Source organism: Gavia stellata, chromosome 12, assembly GCF_030936135.1.
Source record: "Gavia stellata isolate bGavSte3 chromosome 12, bGavSte3.hap2, whole genome shotgun sequence".
In the NCBI taxonomy this organism is placed as follows: domain Eukaryota; kingdom Metazoa; phylum Chordata; class Aves; order Gaviiformes; family Gaviidae; genus Gavia; species Gavia stellata.
The window spans coordinates 24,416,466-24,436,389 of record NC_082605.1 but is presented as its reverse complement, the minus strand read 5'-3'; the positions used below and the strand labels follow the sequence as shown (position 1 = coordinate 24,436,389).

At 43.6% G+C, this 19,924-nt stretch overlaps 1 protein-coding gene across 1 annotated transcript in view; it reads right to left on the bottom strand.

Moving 5' to 3' along the window:
* GRM7 (glutamate metabotropic receptor 7) overlaps window positions 1-19,924 on the bottom strand; it is a 283,523-nt gene that overhangs the window by 34,872 nt on the left and 228,727 nt on the right. The window contains exon 8 of the mRNA XM_059823137.1: window positions 8,721-9,656. Coding sequence (XP_059679120.1) covers window positions 8,721-9,656 — 936 coding nt within the window. The remainder of the gene's footprint in view (window positions 1-8,720; window positions 9,657-19,924) is intronic.

Sequence of the window (19,924 nt, the reverse complement as noted above, 5' to 3'; positions counted from 1 at the left end):
CTTTTACAGTACTGCTCTGATATATTTTGATAAAAATACAGGCCACCGGGATCATTTTTGTAATAAACGTTATCACAAAAAAAAGATTCTACTGATTGTTTAATTTCTATATTTCAAAGAACATTTAATTTTCCCTCAATTAAAATGAAACCCTAGGTACTCACTGTCAATAGCCCAATACTCCACAAAAGCGGACTTTATTGTATACTCTTTTCTTGGAGGATCTCCAGACCTTACAGCTCCAGCCTGGAGGGCCTTAACTGAAATTAGGTGAAGCTGCTTTTCAGTTCAGGCTTGTCTCAGGACAACTCTAACATCGGATCATGATATTCCATGGTTTTCTCAGGGATACAATCTTGAGGCTGGATAAAATTAAGAACTTCAGCATCTGAACATGCAGATCCCTAAGATAATGAAGCGATGGGCGAACCGAAAGCACATCAATGAGAGAAATTAATATTTGTGATTAATGACTTTTATGCAGGTACTATTACTAGAATGCTTCTTTAAACCAAGCTACAATTCATGACTGTCCTTGTATGAGCCCCAGATTATGGTAGATTCAATGTCACATTCCCTGTGAGTCTCAAAGCCTGATTTTCTCAACCATCCAACAGCATAAAACTCCAAAAAATGTTGCATTAAAATCCTCATAACTCCAAAATGCACATATATAGAGTTGCTATAGCAACTGTCATCTCAAGCCTTCCCCTGGGGAGAAAATAAATGTGTGTCCTACCTGGTTAATCGGTATTTGTGTTACAGAGAATTGAAGGCTAACTTAGTTTCACCAAAAAGTAGAACATATACTGAAGTGCTACAGCATTAATGTGACATTATTTAATCTGAATAAGAATCCACTTTGCATGTGCCTTCAAATTATAGTGTTTATGTAACATTCAACACAATAAGTAAAAATGTTGCTGCCAAATATACCTGACTTACCCTGTTTATTGATCTGAATAAAATGGGCATTATAAAAGTAGAGAAACAAGAAGGAAGGTGGAAGAGTAGATGGGATTAAGGACTTCAAATTTCATAGTGGTTGCATTACAATAAAAAACCACTACAACCAAGGGTTCGTGCAATCTGGATGCAAAAATAAGCTGATGGAAAACAATGACTGCATGGTCAACTTTTCCCCCTTTTCTCTTCATTCCAGGATGAATAAAGCTGCCAAGCAGGAAGACCACACTTGCTGAGAAACCATCATCACTCACTCAGAGTCATGACTATAACTTCTTTAACTTGGAAAAAAGTCCTGAAAATAATTCAAGAAAAAATCCCATTTGGAGAATACATTCAGGAACTTGTTGACAGTTATTACTAGCTTGTAGACATATCCAGAGATGTATTATTTTAATCTTAGCAATTACTAAATAAAAGTAATCACAGCTACAAGGCAATAAAATCTCTGTGAAACATAAAAATATGATGATGACATACCCCTCTATATTAGTTCAATGACATAATTTCAGAAAATAAGATCTTAGGGGAATATTCAACATACACAACTACATCTGTACCTAGTTAAAGACTACAGATACGGACTTCAAACCTGCGGAGACAATGATTTCTTTTAATCTACCAGTTATAGCTCTGGCAAGTTTCCAAACTGCATTCCTCCTTCAAAATCTGAAGAGCACGCTCACAGGAAGCCATACCTCTGTACATACTAATAAGGGATGCTGTCAGTCTCAGTAAAATGCCAAACGCACTTGTACAGTAATGCAAAGCAGCATTAGGTTTTGGGCAAGCGAAGTACCCCGGTGGATTCTGGCATGCCTGCTACATAATTACCCGAGTAAATAAATAAATAAATAGTAACAACAAATAAATAAATAAATTCTGGCATGCCTGCTCTACAATTACCTGAAAGGGGGTTGCTGAGAGGTGGGTGTTCGTCTCTTCTCCCAAGGGACTATCGACAGAAGAGGAGGAAATGGCCTCAAGTTGCGCCAGGGGAGGTTCAGGCTGGATATTAGGAAAAATGTCTTTCCTGAGAGAGCGGTGAAGCACTGGAAGAGGCTGCCCAGGGAGGTGGTGGAGTCCCCATCACTGGAGGTGTTCAAGGAAGGTGTGGACGTGGCACTGCGGGACATGGTTTAGTGGGCATGGTGGGGTTGGGGTGATGGTTGGACCTGATGATCTTACAGGTCTTTTCCAACCTTAATGATTCTGTGTGATTCTGTGTGATTCTGTGATAAAGCAGATGGATGTCCAGGTTTGCCATTAAAGGGATCTAATTTTTCAGTATTACATTCTATGGATTTAGGAAATTTAATTTAAGCAACAGTGCGTGTGTATATATATATGGTAATACTAAATAACTGAGGAGAAGAAAATAGTTTGTGTCATAGACCTTCATAATTAGAGGTGAACATTGTTAGAAGAACAGGAGAATGCAGTGGCAAGAACAAACCCCACCCCAACCAAGGCTATTTAACACCAACCCACAGGCAATTTCCCCTACCGTATTAATCGCCGTACACCACCACCACCACCAATATACCCAAATTCACCATTACTGTAGTCTCCTATCGCATCCTTCCTGTGCAATTTTTTTTTAAAGCAGAGATTCTTTCCAAAAGCTTACTTTAAATTCGGAATCTGCTTTTTATCTCAGCTGCCTTCCTAGGAGATTCTCCTGCAGACAAAGAGGAGGAGAGGGATGAAGCACCTCTGGGAGGGCTACTGCTTCTTTAGTCTGTGCCGCCAGGCTGTGAAGAGGCTCTGCTGCCTGTCTTTGCCACTTGCCGCCAAGCACCAGTGAGCAGGGTCCCTGGGGCTGGGGATGCGCTGCTGGACAGACAGCCTTACGGACAGAGCCACTTCATGTTGGCTCCGTCAGAGGACGGTGAAGGGGAGTTTCTGTCTGTATTGCTGCTGAAGGCACTGGCTGAGGATGCCACACATGGGTCTGGGAGGCGGACTTCCATCCGCCTGTCTCAGCCGTCTACTAATATTCACTTAATCATAAATACAACTACGTCACATGACAAAGATGGTAATAAGAAGTGTTGAAAAGCATTGTTTTCCCTAACAATAAATTGACTTCTATGTACAGAAGAAGCAAACCAGTATTTTAAGAACTCTACATATCACAATGTTTAACTACAGATGCTTTTCCCCCTTCACTTTGCTTTTACCATGAAAGTTTTGCCTCCGGAAATCTGCAACGGTGTAAGTTTTAAAAATATTTACATTACGAGAAAGACTAATAATAAAACCCCAAACTGTTACTGCCACCTATGAATTGATGTTTCTAAGATGTGTTAGAGCAGATCACATGCTCTGTCATGTTGCATATGAAAATATCCATAAAAAGAACATTAAAAAAGAAAGAAAAAAGTGACTTTGTGAAACCAGGTTAATCTCAAATGCATCTCCTGAAATGCGACTCAAGCAGAAGCGCAGTGCCAGGGAACGGCCTTCCTGTGGAAGGAGCAAACTCGGCGTCCCCGCAGCATCCCCCGGCAGCGCCGCGAGCCCGGCGTCCCGAGGCACCACCCCCCCAAACCGCTGGCCCCGATCAGCCCTGGCAACCCCCTACTGCAGCGCCCTGCCCCTGGAAATGAGTTAAAATCAGAAACAGGTAATCAAAGTGGATGAAGAACCAACCAAGAGGCAGCAGGGACTAATTAATCTCCAGTGCAGCCGTGCAGGGCAGGGTGTGAGGCGCAGCGTCCCACAGGATGCATTCCCACACCACCTGCATCCCTTCCCATCCTTTCACTCTTGCACTCTAAAATTTTGACTCAATTTGGCTTATTGATCCAGCCGTGCTTCGCCTGACCTTACAGAGCAATCTGTGCTCTTTCCAAGTGCCGCTTTGTATTGACTCTGCGTGGAACTACAACTCCTATAATTGGCTTAACAGCTCTTTGAGGCCACTTTGTTTCTGATAAGATACCCACACATCCGCGAAGAATTTAAAATAGTTTTGTTGTCAAAAACAATTACACCAGGAGCGTAAAAGCAGCGTTTCATGCCTACAGTCCCTCTCCAAACATTCAGGTTAACAAGCTGAGCAACACCAAGGCAGAAGCTGGGCATCAGGCAGGGATGGACACCGTCCCCTGTCCTCAACCCCCAGACCCCCCCAGCCCTTCAGCTGATGATGGTTTTGATCATTAGGAGCTGCTCGGAGTTGAACAGTGACCCCCTCTGCTCTGCAGGGACTCCTCTCTATATTTAGTGTCTTTCTACCAAATACATACTAAAGGAAGGATCTTTCTGAGCAAAGACATGGCACGATTCCAGTCCCCAGTACTGTGTCCTGGTCCTCAAAGGTTGCACCAGCATTTCAGAATATGTACTAATAGTTATAGGAAAACACAAAAAAACCCCCACCCTGAAACACAACCCCCAAAACCTAGACCACAGCAGCGATGCCCAGGTATGGAGCAATGGCTACGTGACCATTGCATCAAAGCCGAAGAAACTCAAAGAATGGTGAAATGTGGTAAGGACAGCCGTATTCCATGCCAACTAGGAAACCAGATGCTGCATTACCAAACTAAGCCTACAAATTATAACTGACCACGTGTTTTCTCAATTTTTAGATAGCAGACAAAGAAACTGGCTGAGTAAATGCAAGCTGTAAAAAGGTCAGGAATTTGCTTTTTCCATGTGCCACCTCCCATACGCCGAACATTTTATCTCCATCCTGTAGCACAAACTCTGATATCTGGCCTTCCTCAAACCACACTGCCTCTCTCCAGCCTCCTGCAAATGCTAGTGCTTGAATTATTTGCCTGTTATGAATTACTTGCAGCATACTTCTAGTTCTTCTTTTTTGTTGTTGTTATTTTCTACACTGAACAAGGTAGGTATTTTCAATATGCTTTCTACCAAACAACATTATGCTTGTATTTATTGATAAAGTAAAATAAATCCATACAATGAAAGTCACAACATTATATATAACACCATTTCTCAGTTTAAAAGATTGTGTTGCATGAGATTTTCAGCAGGTGCAATTTCCATTTCAGCAAAGACCTGTGTGGCTAAGCTTAAACACAATATTTTCCAGGGAAAATATCTGACAGGAAATCACTAGCAATCACAAAAAAGTACAACCCCCTCACCCCCACTCAAAAAACGGGAGACAGAAAAGAAAGCAAAGCAGCAAAGCTACTGCAGCTTGATCTCTGTGTAGAGCAGAAAGGGGAAAAAGCCCCAACAGCAAAGCCATAGGTATAGCACTCAGATTTGGCACAGCGTACTTGTCAAATGCGCTACAGCCCATGTCCGCCAACACCTATAGGTTGGGGGAGCCAGATGGACCATCTATAGGGACGGGACGTAAGTGCATTCCTGCATGCATGCCCGTTGCACAGGTATGATCACACTGGGCGGTTTGTTGGACAAAACATAGCAACTTTCCGTCCAGGGAATTGCAACGAGCCCCAGCAGCACGTGAGGAGTTTGGGCTGTGACAGCCAGCGGACACTGAAGTCCCCTGTCCCCAACGCCCCCCTGCCGCGGCTGCCCGGGGCTGCAGCAGGCAGAAGCAGCCAGTGCCACCGGCTCCGTGCAGCGGCAGGGGACGTTCCCCTTGGCTGGAGCACTGCGAAGCAAAGGGCTGTCTACTCTGCCCAGTACCCTCTTCTGTGCTCTGGGTGAAATAGAGTTAATCATCACCCCTTTGGCTGTCCTACCTGAATTCGTACAAGAATCTTATGCTTTCAAAGAAGTACAGGGTAATTCAGCTCTGTGACTACATGGAAACCTAAAGCTTTTGCTACTAAATTATTGTCAATGCTGGCAGCAGCCTTTTAATTTCTTTGGGTCTTTCTCTCACCTGGTTAAATCTTTGCAGACAGCACGTTAAAGCACTTCATCTTGGTCACCTGCAGGTCTAAAGCATTCCCAGGCAGGGAGCACAAAAGCTGCACTGTATTCCCTGCATCAGACCACAGTTACAAATGGGCCCAAGTGCGTTTAACGCCGCTGATGCTGTTTCTTATCTCTCCCTCAACAGGGAGAGCAGAGGTGTTTGAAGCATTTGTAAGACTTGGCAGACCTCCTTTCTAGTTGAAATTAATTCCCTTTAGCCAAGCAATGGCTGCCTGTAAAGCCCATCACAGAGGTGAGATGATACGCGAAAACCTCCATAACCTCTGCTTCCTCCTGGGCGATCCCCTCTTCCACCGGCGAACTGAGGCCAAAACAATTCCAAATCTCTGTACAACCAACCTCCCGAATTGCAAAGGACAAAGTTCTGGGGCAGGCACCTTCCTACGGAAGAGACTTGTAGCCAAAGCATGGACCTGCCTGAACAACAACACACTGTCTTCCTGCAATTTTACTTCTATAACCCACAAGTTTACCAACTGCAGACTGGGAAATGATAGCCCTGGCACAAAATGAGATGTGTTAGATGGAACCTGAAATTTGCTCACTCATTTAAAAGGTGCAATAATTCTATTCACAGCAGCAAGCTTGCCCAAATCTCGTGTTGAAGAACAAACATTAAATGAAGATAGAGGGGGAAAAAAAGTAGCACGGAGCTAAAGCTCTTTCCTGCACAGGGACGTTTGGGTTCAGTAAGTGGGGATAACTGACAGTATGCTACTAAGTCCATGCAAGATCTGTGGGAGAACATTTGAGGTGAGGTCAATGATGCCTGGACTCAGCTGGAGTGCGCCGCAGGTAAGGAGCCACGGCAGTGGTTTCCTCTGGGCTGGGGAAGTAGACGGGGTCAGGGCTGGGGAGGGTAAAACAGTCTGACAGCAGTTCAGGACAGCCTAATATTCTCACTTCTCCCTACCGACTAGGCTTGCAGGTATTTGCCAAATCACTCTGAAATTACAGCTATCTCCAAACAAGATTCAGAGGGAAGTAAAACCAGATCTCTGCCACCGAGCATTAGCTGGAGCCACCTGGCAGCAACAGGAACGTGCAGAAGGGGCCCGAGGCGCAGGAGGCAACTGATGTTGCATTGCTCAGTCACTCTCAGTTTGATTCAACCCTACACATTGTAATAGTAGATTGATTTCTCACCTCTTGAATACTGTTTACCCAAAACACACAGAGCAACTAAGGCTCTCCATTTTTAAATACTTTAAGTGCAAATCTGAAAAGGTTTTTTTCTTGCCAACAGACCTTCCGACAACGTTTTGGAAAACAAATCATATTGTCCTCTGGCTGTTTATTATTATCGCTCTCTACAGTTACCTGAAAGGGGGTTGCAGAGAGGTGGGTGTTGGTCTCTTCTCCCAAGGGACTATCGACAGAAGAGGAGGAAATGGCCTCAAGTTGCGCCAGGGGAGGTTTAGGCTGGATATTAGGAAAAAATTCTTTCCTGAGAGAGTGGTGAAGCACTGGAAGAGGCTGCCCAGGGAGGTGGTGGAGTCTCCATCCCTGGAGGTGTTCAAGGAAGGTGTGGACGTGGCACTGTGGGACATGGTTTAGTGGGCATGGTGGGGTTGGGGTGATGGTTGGACTTGGTGATCTTACAGGTCTTCTCCAACCTTAGTGATTCTGTGATTCTCCAAGGCCACCATCCCCACCAATAAATATAATGGGAAGAAGGGAGTGACTTTTTCCTTGTTCCTCTGTGTGAGACAAAAGGGAGGCTGTTCACGTTTGTACCTAAACCATCACAGCATCAGCTGCAACACGCTGGGTTGGGATCCCAGCTAGCTGCGGGTCCCAGCAGAGCTGATCTGATATACGTACAAAGAGCACTTTAAACCCGATTTCTGTTGGCAGCAAAGCCCAAAGTTGACCAAATTTTGCATGTCTTCACATGCACGTCTGCTCTGATTGCTGGGGCGTATTTCCCGAAGCTGCCCAGCTCCCTTCCTCAGCTGCCAGTGCCTGAGAGCTGCGAGCACGGGATGTAAGTGATGTGCACTTCAGCCCTGTGACAGACACACTGCAGACTCCTCTGCAGCATCTGAAGCCTCTCAAAGCCAACGGGAATCTTTTAATCGAGTCTGACGGCGCTTTGCAGTAATTAATTTTCATAACAATATAACTAAAGGATTAGATCCTAATGTTTGGATGCTTTTTCTTAAGTCGCATAAGTGTAACATTTTGGACTGGCTTTTGGTGAACGAACTCCATGGGCTTAAGTGGACCTCACTCATGAAGAGAAGCAACCTGGCATTCACTCCAGGATTCCAGCTATACCCTTGCTGTGAGCTATAGGGTAAGTCTACCTGGGCTAGTTTAAAAATAACCCATGCAGAATGCAGCGTCAGTCTAGTCTCAGCAGCTGGAGCTCAGGACAGACTATTCACCCTGTGGTGTAAATGTGCCCTTAGGCTGCTATTTGTGAAGCACAACACTCATCAGACTAAGCACTGCCCTCAGTGCTGAACTCCAGAAGTACAGGGGTCTACTTGACTACTTTTTGACAGGTTTTTTTTGCTTACATCTTGTATTCAAAATGATTTAGGTCAGCCATGCCTCTTTCTGGGCAATATGACAGCTAATTCCCACTTATCCTACTAAAAAGATACAACCAAAATGGATGCAACAATAAAACTAATGGCTAATATGATTGCTATTGATCATTTGCCAGTTTATCAAATGAATAGCCCACCAGCTAAATGGAGAAGGAAAATAGTGCTATACATTGCACGTCTCAGTAATGAGCTAACCAGATAACTCATTTTAAAATCTATGTAAAGCTGAACATCAGTACATAGTTTATAACTGCAAAGAATCCTGATACATCAGATGCACGCTTGTTCATTTTCACCTACCTTTTCGGCTGACTGGGCAGTGCCAAAAAATATTGGAATGAAGGCAAGCCATACTATACAGGTAGTGTACATAGTGAATCCAATGGGTTTAGCTTCATTAAAATTCTCTGGGACACCCCGAGTCTTGATGGCATACACAGTACACGTAACCATTAGAAGAATGCTATAACCCAAGGAACAAATGATTTGTAGATCCGTAATGTCACATTTGAGAACTCCTCTGGCTTGATCGGGGTTCATAGTTTTCTGCTCATCATAATCTATGATGATGTTGGGTGGGTCAACTGCAAACCAAATAAAGACACCTAGAAGCTGAACAGATATCAAACTCGACGTGATTGCCAGCTGCGATGTGGGGCTTATAAGCCTAGGTGCTGTCACTGACTTTTTGCCCTGTTCAAATATGCGGTAGATGCGGTTTGTTTTAGTTAACAGGGCTGCATAGCTGATGCACATCCCCAAGCCCAAGAAGATACGCCGGAAGGAGCACACTGCAACGTTTGGTTTGGCGATCATCAGAAACGTGATTATGTAGCACAGAAATATCCCTGTTAACAGGACATAGCTGAGTTCCCTCCCAGAAGCCCGGACAATGGGAGTGTCGTTGTATCTGATGAACGTTGCCATGACAAAAATGGTGGCAATAATTCCCAGCATAGCCAAGAAGACTGGTATCACAGCCCAGGGCGAGTGCCACTCCAGCTTGATGATGGGTATCGAACGGCATCCTGTTCGGTTCTCGTTGGGCCGCTCGTTGTACGAGCAGAGCAGACAAGTCACCTCGTCAGCCTGGTACTGATAGCCGTCGCAGAGCTCACAGTGCCAGCAGCATGGCATCCCCTTCACCATCTTCTTCCTCTCTCCCGGCTTGCAAGGCAGGCTGCAGACCGAGGACGGGACTTCACGCACTCCTTTGCCCCACTGCATTTCATCGATCTACAAGACATGTGAAATAGAAAGAGGCTGGTTATTTAGATGTTACTGTCACACAGCCAGGGTGGGAAGGGAAACGGGAAGGACCAAGGGGGAACCTATGGCAGAGAAAAACCAAATGGATAAACTCTATATGTGGTAGACTCCTGGAGAAGCACCAGGAACTGCACGCGCTAGTGTCTTCGCATGGGACTCTAATGCATGACTGTATTTACTGCCTTCATTTTTCTTTTTTATTAGTAGCTAATCCTGGTGGAATGACACACAACATCAGATAAAACAGCAGAGTGTAAACCTCTTCCTTGTTTCATGAAAATCAGTAAGAACACTGCAATGCCTTGAGGGAAGGCGGGAGTTACATTCACAAAACCGCTTTCCATGCATCTAGAGCTTGGGGCTTCTTACCGAGACCAGAACAAAAGATTTCCCTTCTTGGAACTACTACTGACCAGGTTAATATTTTAAACGAGGTGGAAATGTGTCTTATATAGGGCATGGAATCAGTGAGAACGTGGCAAGATCTGCAATATGAGCCATGTAAGAAATATGAAGGACAAAGAAAATAGTCATCAATGACAAATGCAATAATTACATAATATTTCACTTCAAAGTCACATTCTGCTTTTGAAAGACCATGCATGCTTCTGGGAATGCAAATTATAAATAATTATACTAAATAAATGGAAAGCCTCACTTGTTCTGCAGTCTTAAGAAACCTAAACTCCAAAGTACGTGCACAAAGGCTCCCAAGTACTGCAGAAAATTAGACTCACAAATAATTTCAAAATATTCCAGACTAAAGACACTAACCAGTTTCCAAGAACAAGGGAGGTTTAGCATTGGAGCCTCCCTGAAATAGTCCAGACTGGAACCACTGGGAAGATCCTGACATTCCCAGCGCCAATTCATTGCACCAATTACCAACTCAGCTGCCCAGCAAAATTTCAGTGGCTCCAATAGCTTGTGTGTGTGTGTATGTATGCCTTTTTCAAATACAAAACCTGATCTCCTGGGATAGATGTGAGTGTTATTAAAAACAAAATTTAAGCTATTTTATTTTAGGTTACTTAACTGCTTATAAGCGCCACTATTTTCCCTACAAGTAAAAAACGGTACGATGAGTTTCTTGAGTCAGCTGCCTTGATTATTAATGTATACAGGAAGACTGGGGTTTGCAAGTCTTAAATTGAAGGATTAAGTTGCACTTTCCTAATTTAATTCAAAATAGATCCTGTATCATCTTCATTTCATATACTTGAAAAAAAACCCCTAAAGTCACACACCACTCAAATACTATACTACCAAGAGTGTCTGCTGTGAATGTTATAAAAATAATCCCTCAATAACAGATATTCTAGAGGTCTGCCACTGCTTGAGAAACTTCATTAACCTTCAATATTCACAACTTATTCTGACAAAAAAACCCAGATCCATGAATTCTTCTTTCATAGTGCGCTGAGCTGAAGGTATGTAACTTACAGAAGGCAAAGGAATACTGATGATAAGGGAGAACACAAAAACTCGTTTAATTGCACTGGCAAATGGTAGTTTGGTCTTACTGGAAGAGCGTGCACAAGGAGCCAGGGAATCCATTTCTACACCTAACTCTGTCACTGCTGCAATTAGTAAAGGCTAGCAAGCCCTTTACAAACCTGGAGTTGAATGCCCAGGTTTTGCGTATGCCTCGCAAGAGAGCTGGAGTAAGCTGGCACGTGTGAGTGTAACTCGCTGAAGAGGCATGACAACGGGTATTAGCAGGAAGGAGAATCAAAGAGATGGTGAGTAAAGAGAACCAGGGCCAAGATTTCCGACCCAGAAAGCAGGTGTGAAAAATTTCATGACAATTCCTTAAGAAACCCACTGACTGACAGTTTGCATCTTCTTTTACTCTTCTTAATCACTTATTTGTATCCTGCCCTTTTAAAAAGTAGACTGAGACGGAGTAACTACAACTTACCTGTACAGCTGGAAAGTGAGACACATCGATCCAGTCTGAAGCCTCCGTTTTCTATCATCACTATTAAACATAGAAGTTACTCGACGCCCTTTTTACAGCATGCATTGATATGAAATGAGAAAGGCATCCTAACTGCGTGGATTTTGACCCAGTAATGAAAGGATTCTCACCAATTTTCCTCATGCTAATATCTCACAGAACCACAGAATTATTAATGTGTTATCATATCCCCACCCCCCCTTATGACTATAAAAGGATTAATTTTCATATTCTCAAACGTCTTCCATGGCATCGCTGGGTAGTTGGGACAGCCTAAAGGTACTTTATTCTGCGCAGATACTGTGTGTAAAGAGATAAATAGAAGATCAGGCAAAATTATGGTAAGTCCTTTTTCTGGTCTCCTGGGACGACACCATGATAACTCTGTATCACTGTCCTCAGAAAGATTTGCAGTGTTCTGCTGCTTCTGGCAAGAAAATTAATGATGAAAACCGCCTGTCAGATAAGCCACCTGGCACCAGAGCCTGGCGTTGGGAGACGAGAATCTGAGTCAAGCTAGAGACGCTTTCCCCACTCAGAAAACAAATATTTTTGAAAAAAAAAAATTGTCTTTGAAATAAATTATTGTTTCATAACTCCTTTCAGAAATGCAAACAAAAGCAATAAATTGTTCATCTGTGTATTTGGCTTCTTCAGGATCGAATAATTGTGCCTTTTGTACTTTTTTTTCTGTCCCCCTTTTCCCCTCCCTCCTTCTTCCAGCTTTTACTGCAGTTTCCTTGAAATAATTTAGCTTTTGAAAACCTGGATCTAAAAAAGACTTCTATCGTAGCAAGTAATTTTTTTATTCAGACACTTCTTGCATTTACTTAAATCTAAACCTGCTTATAGTCAATGTCTTTTTCCCAATACTTTTAGTCACTATGAACTGGAAACTGCTTGCTTAAAGATTTTGAGTTCAGAGTTCCAGGATCAGGATCATAAAATCCTGATGAAACAGCAAGGATAACTTGTCCGCAACTACCGTAAGAGGACCTTCAATAAAAACAAAATCGCAGAGCGTTTCATGCAGGGAGGGGCAGGAACCGCAGCACTGGTTTGGTTGCTTCTTCCTTAGTGCGTCCATGGGACGCGGCCACGGCACAGCCCACTGCCGTGTCCTATCCAAACTCTCGCTGAGGGCAAACCAGCAGCGGGAACGTCCGAGCAGTGTTTGAAAAAACCACAGAAAACAGAGCCACAGACTGCCATGACAAGTCTAAACTTCTTCCACATTAACTCCTATTTTTAAAGGAGAGATGTGACAGAAGTAAAAATGATTTTGAGGATGGTGATTTCCAAGACCATTGTTCCAACATGCAACCAACCTTGCCAGCCAAGACTCAAAACTAAACCACATCTATTGAAAACACAGATGACAAGATTAACTAGAGCAATGGCACACACGGGACTCAGGAGGTTCATGCTCTTTTGCTGACCCTGCCCCCAGGTCAGTTTGATCAACGTGGGCAAGGCACTTCACGTATTTTTCTCCCTCCATTTCCCCACCAATAAGCTGGAGTTGCTGTCAATTATATTTATAAAAAAGACCTACAGAAATCTTTGAGATCCATGGAGGGAGAGTGCTATATACTTACAAATCCTACCTTTCTATATGCAAATATAATAAACTCTTATCCCATAATCAAAAAGGGATTATCTGAAAATGCTAATCATAATCTAGAAAGCAGTAAGTAAACAATTTCATAAATCAGAAGAAAGTACTCTTGCAATTAACACAAATGTTGCTTTTTTATGTAAAACCTTCCATTTCAGTCATATATAGAAATAGCACACAGAGGATTAGGGAATTTATTTTTCCCAAACCAACACCACTTACAGATGTAGCCAGACACACTGTACTCACAGCTGTCCCACAATCTTGCATATTGAACTTAGCACTTGACCAAGTCAGTACTGAGAGACAGAATAAACGCCTCCATTACAATTCTGCCAGGTTTGGGAAGGATGCAAAACCTAGACTGCACTAGATGCTGTAGACACATGTGTCTAATGTCTTGAAAAATCACGTATCCACCCATCATCCACTTATCATCATGTTAAGTGGCACATCTTCAACAGTATAATGTGCAGACTGATGCTATTATAATTCATCCACTGATGATTTGATCTGATGAATGGGAAAAAAACCCCACAACTGGTTCATTGTAGGACCTTCAGAACAACTGATGAAAACAGAACTTCAAAGTTGGCCGTGCTCCATGGCACTTGGATCCAGTAGAGCCACTCTGTTACAGCGGTGCACTACGTTCTGCCCTACCTCCACCGCACAGAGGAAAAATAAAAACAAGACCAAAACCCAAAAACCAGCCCCCAAACCAACCAACCAACCAACCCAAAAAAGAAAAGAAAAAGCTCCCTCCCAGATCCAGTGCCTCCCCCACAGGGCAATGCAGCAGCCCTCTCGGTTAGAGGTTGACTCTAACGCTTTTCTTCCCCAAGCTCTCCCAACTCCTGCACATCACCCAGTTCATATGTGTCTTGAGCTAGAGGAATGGGCCCCATTTCCAATATAAATTCTCATTATGTTCACTACAGAACAAACATTAACAAGAAATGCTTAGCTTGTCTCACAAGGCCTAACATAATTGTTGATTTTAATGAATAAAGTAACTCAATATATGTGTATAATTTAAACATCGCTGCTTTTTTTCTCACTACGACAAACATTTCTGTAATAAGCTATTTGTTCTGAACTAAATTGTTTCATGCAATGTTTGATTAAAATAAAAATCAGTACAAAAATAATTACATTAGTGCTAATTAACCTACTTGGGGAAAAAAATAGCCACGTTCCCTTATACGACTTTCATAACAACTGTGCCATTAATTTCACGGACACATTAGAAAACAATTGCGGAGGATTGTGCTCAGATTTATTGCCACCTTACAGATTGCTTTTAGACTCCAGTTACTAAGTCAGCAGTTCAAACAGTTTTTGTATATTCAACTTTACAGAAAGCAATATTTGCATGACTTAGCTCTCAGGGCTTAGCTATTAATGTCTTGTAATTAGTTTCTAAATCCATGGCTTTAACATGATAATGGTTTTAAGCTAAGAATATGTCAATAACACATAGTCAACAGAGCCTTCTGCAAAATATCAACCAAAATCCCTGAAAGAGATCACAGCAACGATAAGCCAAACTACCAGAGAAGGATGCGAAGCTACTCCGCTGGCCTGCCCAGACACTGCAAATAAGGTGTTTCACCTCATACTGTAACTTATTTTAATTTCACTGCCTGCAGGGGACTGACAGAAAAGCCTTAAGACGAGTGCGAAGCCTGCAAGGTGATGGAGGCAAAAAAAGCCAATGTTTTTTGTTTGTGCTGAACCGATCACTGCATTCTGAGCAGTGCAGGCTTAATGCATTTTCAGGACAGCACAAAAACTCCCCAGAAACTACAAAACCTCTACTTACACAAAATGATAATTTTCGCATGAGCGTGCCAGCTCCGGGAAGCCGAGGGTCCCTTCCCCTCCCCGCGGGGACCGAAGCCATGGTCCCACCCCAGCCCCTCCGCAGGATCCGGCTCCGCTCGCCCTCGCACCCCCCGGCTCGGGAGTCATCCTCTTAACCTGGGTGCCCTCAGCACGGGCTTGAGCCCAGTTACACCCCGGCACCCCAAAGTGAGCTAAAGACTGAGCTCACTCCTGCCTCTTCGTTTTATTTCTGATTTCTTGTTTTAAATCAAAGTCGAAATCCAGCTACTTCAAAGCAGCTTTTAAAATCTGCGCAGGGCAGAAGCGGGACACGTTAAGCAGCACCCCTCAAGCCCCAGAGATAACGGCGTCTAAACCTGCTCCCCAGCTGCTGTAAGAGCATCTCTGCTGGGACGGGGCTGCCGCGGCCCCGGCAGAGCCCGGGCACCCCTGCTCCCCACGGAGCACCCGAAATCTGGTCCTGAGCTCTGCAGCTCACCCCTGCCTCGTGACAGCTATTTTTTTCTCCATGCTTTCAGTGCTGTTCCACAGGAACACTTCATCAGCGAAACGGAGCATCGGCCCAGCGCTGCCTTCCTCGTGACGCCAGGGACGATGCGGTTTGTGCTGGCGAGTCTTTTTAGGTGTCTTGGGACACTTCAAAAGAAAGCTACTTTAGAGGAAAAGCAAAATCTTCTAAGTTTTCCTGTTCTGCTGTATTAATTATCTTAAATCCCTCCAATCTATCTTCTTTATAAACGGAAGCTAAACGTCCTAATATATTTTTTGTTCTGGTTTCTCCTACTGCTGCCCTTCTTGGTTCTGCCCCAATGAAACAGCGACCGCTGCAGGAACAGACAGAGGCATCGCCATAAACACACACAGGACAAGCAAATCACAACTTTCTAATTGAAGGTGATGGAAACTCACCGCTTCTCAAAGCCTTCCAGCCAAAAAAACTTCCAATTTTTCATTGTCAGCACGAATCAGAAACATCGTCAAGAAATCGTGACAACGTTCCCATAATGCCAGACCCTCACCTTCTCACCTGCTGATTCAGATGCCTATTAATGAGCAAGAGGCCCCCAGGATCAGTCTCACCCGGGGACTGCACAGCTCCAATTTCTTCCTCTCATTAATGCTGTGACAGCTCCCGGGAAGCCCCGGCGTGGGACGGGATCCCACACTGCAAACTGCTGTATGAACGTGTGCAGAAAATAACTCTCCTTCAAGCTTTTGAAAGACGCGGGGCTGGCTCGCTCGGTTGCTCCCGCGGGAGGAGGCTGGGGAGGCTCCGCGGGCGAGAAGCCGGGCACCCTGCGCGGGCAGGGAGAGGTGGGGATGCTGCCAGACCGCCCCGGGGCTGCTGCCTGCCTTGGCATCCCCAGCGCCTTCGGGGCTGGCACACCGCTGTTTTACTGGGTGGCTGGTGGAGGCTTAAACGGAAATGCTGGAGGGTCAGTCACCTACCTGTATTCTTCTGCAAGTGAGAAAACTCTAATTTCATTTTAGCACCCTTGATACCTGCAGGCGCATCGGGGAGAGGCTCCCTCCTGCTCTGCTCTTCTCGTGCCGAACGTTCAGCTGTGTATTACCTGTCACGGGTAAAAATTCCCCTGGCACTGGTTCTTGCCTCCTAGAGTAAAGGACAGTTGGTATTTGGGTATGGGTATAAAAATCTGCATAGCATCTGCATCACGTTTTATTTAATACATTAAATGAATTATGATCTAAACTGCAACTAAAACCATCACTTTTGTTCCTACTCTGTAACTCCCTTTTGGTGATCTCATAATAAGCAGTTCTTAACCTACATTTAAACCTCATTTATTTTTCTCTTTCCTTTCCTGATCTTACTCTTTCTTTCATTGAGTATTTGTCATCATTTTTTACCAATCTTACCTGCTTTAAGGACACCAGAAGCAAGTTACACTGAGCACTTGTAATAACATCTTTAATGAGATCCAAAGGCTATTTGTTCTACGTTAAAGCAAGGACATTTTTAGCACAACACTGATGTGGAGAAAAATGCTTAATCTACAATTTTTGCAAAAATGCTTATTATCATGCATTTCTGTTGACACACAATAAAACTGAAAATTAATTATTTTAATGCTTTTATATTTGGCTACAGCTTTGTGTTGTCTTATCACTAATGGAAAGGGATGGACCATGCATCTTCAGTATTCACCCTGCATCCCCTGCAAGGGTTTCTTTAATTAAAAAAGAGCATGTACATCCAAATGTGCATTTATACTACACAATTCTTTTCTATTTAAGTTAATAGGTTAGAACGAGTCTGTCTTCTGAAAGCAGAGGTAATCATCTAAGATAATTTTTCATCTTGAAGTAAGTGGCTTAGAATCAGAGGACAGAAGCCAAGGACGGAATGCCAGGGCGTTTGGGGTACGGCCTTCGTGGCATGCCCAGCGCTTCGTTCCCAGCGCATCTCATTCTCCAACTGGTCAAAGGAGAATCCAGTCTAATAGTCACCTTCCATATTTCACAAAATAGGCCAAGCTCATGGTGCTCTTAATATTGTACATGCAGAAAATAACATCTCCCACATGGGGAGCAACATTGCCATTCTTACACGCTGGGCTTCATTTCAGAATATCATGTATTCATCTGGAAATTAATAAAACCAGCCCTCATTGTCTATTGCTGTTCATTCTGCTGCAGGCATTTTTTTCCCCTCAACCAACAACAGATATTTTTAGGGTAAAGTTTGGTCTCCAAGTGCTTTCCTTCAATTCCTGCTACAACCTAGCATAGCGCAAACCTGTGTAGCCTAAGTTATCTGACTTTTTTTGCTGAAGGGGGAAAAAAAAAAAAGGAAAACCTATTGCAAGGCATTAAGGGGATATTTACACATGAGATTTCAGCTTCATACGGGGAAAATGACAGCTCACTGTGGGACCAGACCGAATGCCTTAATCAAGTGACACTCCCACTGATTTCAGTTAGAGTTTTCCTTCAGTGAGGAATAACAGATCAGTGTTTAATTATACTATAGATCACCTTGAAATTACCATCAGGTTACTCAAGAGACACAGCTATGAGGAAGAATTTACCTGAGAAAGTGCTAACACTCTTGAAAACTCTTTTTTGGGGGAAGATCTAACTAATGTGGTGCCGCAGGGATTATGAAAAAGAACAACCTCTTTTAGTTCAGCTACTGGTTCATGCTCTGTGGACCACAGGCAAGTATCTGCCAACGCTCAGTCTGCCAGTGTCAGCAGTCCTGCAAAGCCATTTATCAGGTGCCTTACCCCACTCCCAGGAAGCTCCAGCTCTTTCCTGGCTCAATTTCCGCATTTCTGGCATCCCCCTGAGCCAGGACCACGCTCACTAGGATGCTCCGTGAGACTTGCCAAAAGGAACTCTCTGCTGAGTACGTGGAAAGTGTGATTTTAAAAAGTCCTCTAGCTTGGCCTGATGAAGATGGATTTTAATGGCCATAACCAAAGGCAGCTCCTTGCCATGAAGGTCTGCGCCCATCCGCAGATGCAGACCAGCACTTCAGCATTATTCAGAAAAACGGTAATTTTTTCTAGATTGAATCCCAGAAACAGGCAGGTATTTTTAAAATTTTGTGCAAACGTTTCAAAAAATATTCTTCTCAGATATGTGTAGAGAGAAAAGATCAATGATTTAAGATTGGCAGTGACAGACAGCACTGAAAGCATCAGACAGTTTTTACTAATAAGTGATACAATAGCCTTCACTCACAGCAGCGTCTGAAAGCTGGTTATACAAGCATGATGATAAGCAATGTGCCTCAGCAGCCGGGAGGCATAAAGGACGTACAGCACTCAAAAGAAGAGCTATGCACAAACACCTTTTACACATACTGTTCCGGTTCACCTTTACAAACAAACTTGCTAAGCCAGGACTCTCTGCGTCAGTCTACAGAGCTAAATATTCTAGGAGATCACCCTCCTTCATCCTTTGATATTTGTATTAGTTTAAATATATCATTTAACTAATGGGCCAAACAAGAATCCCTGAACCAAACCAAAATGCACTTAACCATGTGCAGCGAGCAAGATGTACATGTGCTTTACTCAGGAGGACACAAAACCCCTGCAATCTCAAGGCTGAGAAAACTCCTGCCATTCCCCTCTTATGTGACATTTCATGCAAAGAATGCCCCTTAGTGCTAGATGCAGTGTCACTCCAACCAGTAGCATCTGCATCTTCAGAAAAGACATCAGGAGAACTGATGATGAGGCCGTAGGTGCACATATCCTAGCTTACACCCCAGCATGCTGTCCTCGCTGTAAGCCACGCTCCAAGAAACCTCAATCCATTACGCTAGAAAAGAGTAAAACGCCACAAAATGCCAAGACTTATTCAAACTTCTGCAAAGGGACACTCAGGGATTGTCACACGTCCCAGGGGCTGAACCGAGCCCAGTAATTCACTAAATTGGTTTGAACTTCATCACCATTAGCCTCGTTACAGAGCTGCATCGAACTTCACACGCATCAGCCTTGTTAGAGAGCTCACGTCATACGGCATTTACAGTACGAAGGAGATGTGAGCAATACCCACTGCACACTAATGGCCAGAGTTCATTTTATTTCTTTAAAATGATCGACCTGCCAGCTACAGATTTCTTAGAAAAACTAATTGTAGGATGTGGGTCAAAAATAGTGAAGTCTCGACACAGATTATGTTCCTGAAGAGGAGTGGGTACATTTCTTCCTGGCTAATGACTGCACAAACTCTGAGTAGGAATTAGGATTTCGACTCAGAGGTATTTAGAGCAGACGTGCGTACGTATATTCATAGGAATTCATGTAAAGCAATCCATTAAACAATACC